This window comes from Priapulus caudatus, unplaced genomic scaffold, assembly GCF_000485595.1.
Source record: "Priapulus caudatus unplaced genomic scaffold, Priapulus_caudatus-5.0.1 Scaffold390, whole genome shotgun sequence".
In the NCBI taxonomy this organism is placed as follows: Eukaryota; Metazoa; Priapulida; class Priapulimorpha; order Priapulimorphida; family Priapulidae; genus Priapulus; species Priapulus caudatus.
This window is the reverse complement of record NW_014577451.1, coordinates 104,499-111,135: the sequence shown is the minus strand read 5'-3', so window position 1 is coordinate 111,135 and position 6,637 is coordinate 104,499. Positions and strand designations below refer to the sequence as shown.

Here is a 6,637-nt window from a genome sequence, read left to right as displayed (position 1 = left end):
TGGTGAAAACATAACCTCCTGCCAACCCCTTGGCGGAGGTAATAATGTTGCGCCCTGCACCTTTTCATTAATTCTGTATTTCACTTCGTTGCAATCACGAATGAATGCGTGGACCTCTAGCGCACCAGCAAGCTGTGCCTTGTGTGATTCCAACGCTCCCTGCAAGGCATCCCATCTGCAGCAACAAAAACCATGCTGTCAAAATACATGGCATCCAAACAACAAAAGCCACTATTGAAGTATTTTCTACGTGTTAGAGCACATTCTACTGCTGCTAATCTGTTCGAAGTCAACATGACCTGATAAAGAAATTAAATCGAGAAGATCATAAATTACTGAACAGTAGCTGCCAACAGTATTAGGACTACTAACTACCTAAAAACTTTACCACAAAAGACAAAGCATTTTACGATACAGACGGAAGGGTAGATGATACCTTGTTATCAGCATGTTCCTATCTAAATATTAAAATTAATGTAATCACAAACAATTTGTTCTCATTGTTGCATAGTCACTGAGAGAATGCCATTGTCACAAGAAGGCTTAGGTATATAAATAAATAATTAAATAAATAAATAAATACATAATAATATATACATATATATCAGGAGTTCATGAAGACAAACATCTCATTTTGTCTTCATTAACTCCTGATATATATCTACATAACACACCAATAACTGGGTACACATAACGCCACAAGAAGTACTAAGCATAATTAACTCTATATTTAACTGAACTATAGTTGCAGCATGTTACTTACTTGTTGTTAAGCTGCTGCTGCTTGGCCTGCACCTCACGCGTGTCCGAGCGGCCTTGGTGCACCAGCCTGTCTCCCAGCTTGTTAACTGCCTTTATCGTGTCAGCATTAACATGCACGGCCTGCGAATAGACACCAAGGGCGGCGTGTAAATATAAAATTATATATTGATATTAATTATATAAATAATATATTAATTATATAAATTATAAAAAATTAATTATTTGAAATGACTAAAGCTGCAAAAATACAATGTTGCCAAATTTAGGCAACTGCGTATAGGTAGGTAGCGACATAATACTAGAAAGATATATTCCTAGTAATACTGACTGCCAAAAAGTCAGTACTCCTCAATTGTAACGAATTATAATGCAGTGCTAAAAAAAAACTACTAAATTACAGTTAAAATCAAAATTCTTGTCAAGAAAAAATTACAATCAGCTGCATAAATCTATGTTCAGCCGGGATTTTCATGATGCGATTCCCTACAATGCCTGCTATATACCCTCTCCTACATGGAGACACTTACAGAGTCCTTGTCATCCAACTTTTTCTGCAATTCCAGGCAGTGTTCGTAATCCCGCCCCGTGTCTCCTGCCTGAATCATCACCGTCTGCGCACGACAACAACAGATAAACATATAACATAAACAACATAAAACATAAAATCATGGAGGTCCACATGTTTATTATTTCCAAAAACTGATACATATTAATGCATGCCCACTGCTGATAGCTTAGCTTAGCTGATACGATTCAAATATCGTGGCGACATTGTCCTTGCAAGACAGTGTCACACCTAAAACAGTAAGCGTACTTAGGCAATCAATCAATACAATGCTGTCAACTGCCATGCTACTCGGATTAAAAAAGGCTACATTTACATATTATTAATTACTAATTAATTAATTACAATAACTCACGCACCTTATCGCGCATCCACGCCTCAACCTTCTCCACCTGGCTGTTGAACTCTAGGATGTCTCTCGCTTCCTCGAGGACTTTAGCGCGGTTGTCTGCCGACTCCCGCAGGTCGCGCCACTGTCCGAGCAGGTTGTTCGTCTGCGTCTTCACCTTTTCCGACTCTGGATGTTTCTTGGCAACCAGTGTCTCACCAGCCTACAACGAATCGAAGCAATCGAATGATAGATTTTGCCATGTCACGATACAACTACAAACGAAAATCATTAGCAAATTGGCAATTACTGGATTTTTACTGGTTTTCCTACGTGCCTGTAGTTAATTTTAGTAAAAATGATTGACATAACCTTAAACACTAAAATAGGTAACTATATTATGATCACCAAATACAGAGTACGAAAATCAAACAGTTGTCATGGCAACCATGTATAGCCTAACCTGTATACAAGCATCAGTCAAGGAAAACCCCAAATGTTCTGACGAGACAGTTGTCTGTATTATAGGCACTCCCATCAAATAACTGCGACTCAAGCCAAATTTTTTTTTATCAGATTTTGTTTTAAATGTGATAAAAATCTATAATTGTATAAATATATAAAATGTATAAATGTAAAGTCCTCAAGCCTTTACAGATAAGCGTCTGTTCTATAGAGGTGTCTTCGCTGATGACACATGCTTGACTCTACCTCTTTGATCTTGTCGATGCGTGGTTCGTTGGCGGCTATCTCCGCCTCGACGGCCTGATGTTTCTGCAGCTTCTTCATCTTGTCCTGCAGGCTGGTCACCTCACCTAACGGCTCCTCCACCATCTTCTGCTTCGACGCGATCCACGCCGATGTCTACAGTTACACAAACGAACGGGATATTTTTACAGCAGTTACTGCACAAGGCATGCACGCAAGCATGCTCGCAGGCACGCATGCACGCACGCACGCACGCACGCACACACACACACATTCCACTTGTTTATAATAGGCTAACCATTTCCAACACGACGTTAAGATTATTCGGTTATATTTTTGGAAGGACAACACTTTGACGGTTAATCGATTAAAAGATTGATGGTAGGCTTCATGCTAGATAGGCTTACGTACCTCAGCATAGTCTCTGTTGAGTTGTGCATAGAGCAAAGCATCCTGAAGCTTGTTTTTCTTCTCATCAGAGAGCTCCTTCACTCTGCCCCTCCTGCAACATCACCAACAGTGTTACTCTACAACAGTCTCACAGAGACTCCGAAACGTATTAGCCTGCGAGCCGTGCAGCCGTGATTTGCACGGTCAGTTTTGAAACTGCACGGCCAAAATTTTTTTTAAACTTTAAAATTTAAAATTTGTAATGAATTTTCCAGGGGAGGCCTCCGTACCAATTCCAGCAAGATAGCTGACAGCACCAGCAGCGTCACCCTTACTATAACCTCACAGAAACTCGGTGAGGCAGCAAGATAGATGACAGCACCAGCAACATTACCCTACTATAACCTCACAGAAACTCAGTGTGGCAGCAAGATAGATGACAGCACCAGCAACGTTACCCTACTATAACCTCACAGAAACTCAGTGTGGCAGCAAGATAGATGACAGCACCAGCAACATTACCGCTCCGCTTAGGCGCGGCCCGCCGGTGACTGGCGCGCGGGCGCACGGTCCCCGGCGCCCTTCCCGCAGGCCGATATCTGAGCTCCCCTGGACGGTAGATTCCTGCTTAGACGTCTGCATGTGTTTTTCCTCATCGTTGTCGTCTGTCCTGTCCCGCAGGCTATCTGAGCTTCTGACGGTACTTTCCTGCTTAGACGTCGCTGTGTTTTTTCCCATACACATACCGTTGTCATCTGTCTGCCGCCGCAGGCGTATCTGAAGCTCCTGAGCGGTAGATCTCCTGCTTAGACGTCTGCTGCTGTTTTCCTCACAATCGTTGTCGTCTACCCTGGCAGGCGTATGCTTGAGCTCCTGAAACGGTAAGAGTTCCTGCTTAACGTCTGCTGTGTTTCCTCACATCGTCGTCCTGTCTGCCCCGGAGCCAGGCGTATTCTGAAGCTCCTGACGGTAGATTCGCTGCCTTAGATGTCTGCTGTGTGTTTTCCTCACATGTTGTCGTCTGCCCCGCAGGCGTATCTGAACTCCTGATCGGTAGATTCCTGCTTAGATGTCGCTGTGTTTCACTCACATCGTTGTGCGTCTGTCTGCCCCGCAGGCTATCTGAGCTCCTGACGGTTAGATTCCTGCTTAGAATGTCTGCGTGTTTTCCTCACATTCGTTGTCGGTCTGTTCTTGCCCCGCGCAGGCGTATCTGAGCTCCGCGGCTGACGGCTAGATTCCTGCTTAGACGTCTACTAGATGTTTTCGCTGACACATCGTCTGTCGTCTGTCTGCCCCGCAGGCGTATCTGAGCTCGGCGGAGATCCCTACGACGGTGCAGGAAGTCGAGGGACTGCTGAAGCGTCACGTCGCGTTTGAGAACCTTCTGCAGACGCAGGACGACAAGGTGAAGGCCCTGCACGGAAACTGCCAGGAGCTGCACGCACAGAAGCACGCTGCGGCGCCGGCCGTTCTCCCAGGTCGTCAGGAAGGTTCCGCTAGTGGGTGCGCTGAGCGTCGATCGTGGTCACGTATTGACAGCTAATCGCGTGTTCAAAACACACCGTGAGTAGTGTTCGCATACAACGTGTACTGTTGAACGCGTCCAACAGCTAATAGCGTGTTTGCAACACACGTGGTAGTTGTTCGAAAACACAGTGTTGTAGTGTTGAACGGTCCAACGAGCTAATAGCGTGTTCCTTCACCACGCTGTAGTGTTCGAACACAACGTGTAGTGTTGAACGCGTCGCGAACAGCTAAATACGCAGTGTTTCGCACACAGCGTGTACTGTTGGAAAGCGTCCACAGCTACTGACGTGTTTGCACACCCACGTAGTACTGTTCGGCAACACCACGTGTACAGTTGAAAACCGTCCTACGGGCTAAATTTTTCTTAATTAAAGTATTGGTCGAAGTCGGCTATAGTAACTAACGCAATTCCCTCCATCGCTAACAGTCAGGTGTTGGAGTGAAGCAATAGCCTTGCTTTGTAAAACAAGACCCGTGCCGGTAAAGCCAAAAAGCAGGTAGGTCAGCCCTAGGCCACAATTAAAAAAAGTTTGGGTAGGTAGGTAAGGCTTTTTTTGAGGGGGGTCTATTTTACAAATTCCAGGCATGGTGTCTAGCATGCTGCGGGTGTGCTTGTGTGGAGATAAACCTTTTATGTTGAATGTTTTTGTTTTGCTGGTAACTTATAATGTAGTGCCTAAACGATTTATATAATGTACAGTGATTCAATTTGTAAGAAAGAATAAAAAATTTTTGAGCCCAGGCCCCTATTTTGGTGGGTCGGTCGGGTGAGGCAAACAAACAATAAATTTGTATTATGGCGCTGATGCTCTGCCGATTGAGCCCAAGAATCATTGATGGGGAAAGCGAACTGTGATTTCACTAGATAGTTCCATGCGGTTTGATCAGGTCTGGCACGAGTGCTAGTGCTTACATCTGCATCTGCCTCTACATCTGCCTACACTGTCATCTTACGCTTGCTGGCCACCCATGAGTTTCTGTGAGGTTATAGTAGGGTAATGTTGCTGGTGGCTGTCCATCTATCCTGCCACGGTCGGAACAGGGTTATTAAGCCACAAATGATGTATTGTGGGAGGTGCCGAAAAAATATTTGGGAGTGGCAATTTTTTGTATCGTCAAGCCAACCGGCCGCCGTAGGTCCGTTCACGGGGGGGGCAGGCTATGAGAGGGGCCTCCAGGGGGGGGGGGGGTACGGGGCCTCCCCTGAAAAATTAATTACAAAATTTTTAAATTTAAAGGTTTAAAAAAAAATTTGGGGCCGTGCAGTTTCAAAAACTGACCGTGCAAAATCACGGCTGTAGCCTGCTGGCCATACGTTTCGGAGTCTCTGTGAGACTGTTGTAGAGTAACACTGCTGGTGATGTTGGCAGGAGGGCAGAGTGAAGGAGCTCTCTGAGAGAAGAAAAACAAGCTTCCAAGGATGCTTTGCTCTATGCACAACTCACAGAGACTATGCTGAGGTTACGTAACCTATCTAGCATGGATTGTCCTAGCATCATCTTGTTAATCGATTAACCGTCAAGTGTCGTCCTTTGCAAAAAAATATATACCGAATATTGCTTAACGTCGTGTTGGAAATGGTTAGCCTAATATAAAACAAGTGAATGTGGTGTGTGTGCGTGCGTGGCGTGCGTGCGTAGCGTGCGTGTGGTGCGTGTCGTAGCGTGGCGTGCCTGCGTGCAGTAACTGCTGAAATATCCGTTCGTTTGTGTAATCTGTAGAACAATCGCGTGGATCGCGGTCGAAGCGAAGATGGTGGAGGAGCCGCCTAGGGGAAGGTGACCAGCCAGCAGGACAAGAATGAAGAAGCTGCAGAAGGCATCAGGCCGTCGAGGGCGGAGATAGGCCGGCCAACAGAACCACGCATCGAACAAGAATCAAAGAGGTAGAGTCAAGCATGTGTTCACAGGCGGAACACCTCTATAAGAACAGAACGGCTAATCTGTAAAAGGCTTGAAGGAGCTTTACATTATACTACATTTTATATATTATAGAATTTAATCCGATTGTTACATTTAAACAAAATGCTGATAAAAAAAATTGGCTTGAGTCCGCAGTTAATATTGATGGGAGTTCCTATATATACAAGACAACCTGTCTCGTCAGAACATTTGGGGTTTTCCTTGAGTGAGTGCTTGTTAATAGAGGTTTAGGCTATACATGGTTCCCATGACAACTGTTTTGATTTTCGTACCTGTATTTGGGGATCATAAATAGTTACCTATGTTCGGTGTTTACGGTTATGTCATACATTTTTCTAAAATTAACTACAGCAATGTAGGAGAACCAGTAAAAATCAGTAATTTGCGCAAAATTTGCTGATGATTTTCGTTTTGTATGTTGTATCGCGAACA

The 6,637-nt window shown here is 44.5% G+C and overlaps 1 protein-coding gene across 1 annotated transcript in view; it reads right to left on the bottom strand.

Annotated features, from left to right (window-relative positions):
* LOC106809839 (spectrin beta chain-like) overlaps positions 1 to 6,637 on the bottom strand; it is a gene marked incomplete at its 3' end in the record, with an annotated part of 127,714 nt that overhangs the window by 18,629 nt on the left and 102,448 nt on the right. Inside the window, 8 exon segments of the mRNA XM_014813065.1 lie at positions 61 to 175; positions 764 to 882; positions 1,290 to 1,373; positions 1,687 to 1,878; positions 2,367 to 2,519; positions 2,775 to 2,865; positions 3,322 to 3,626; positions 3,952 to 4,140. Of these exon segments, the coding sequence (XP_014668551.1) occupies positions 61 to 175; positions 764 to 882; positions 1,290 to 1,373; positions 1,687 to 1,878; positions 2,367 to 2,519; positions 2,775 to 2,865; positions 3,322 to 3,626; positions 3,952 to 4,140 (1,248 nt within the window).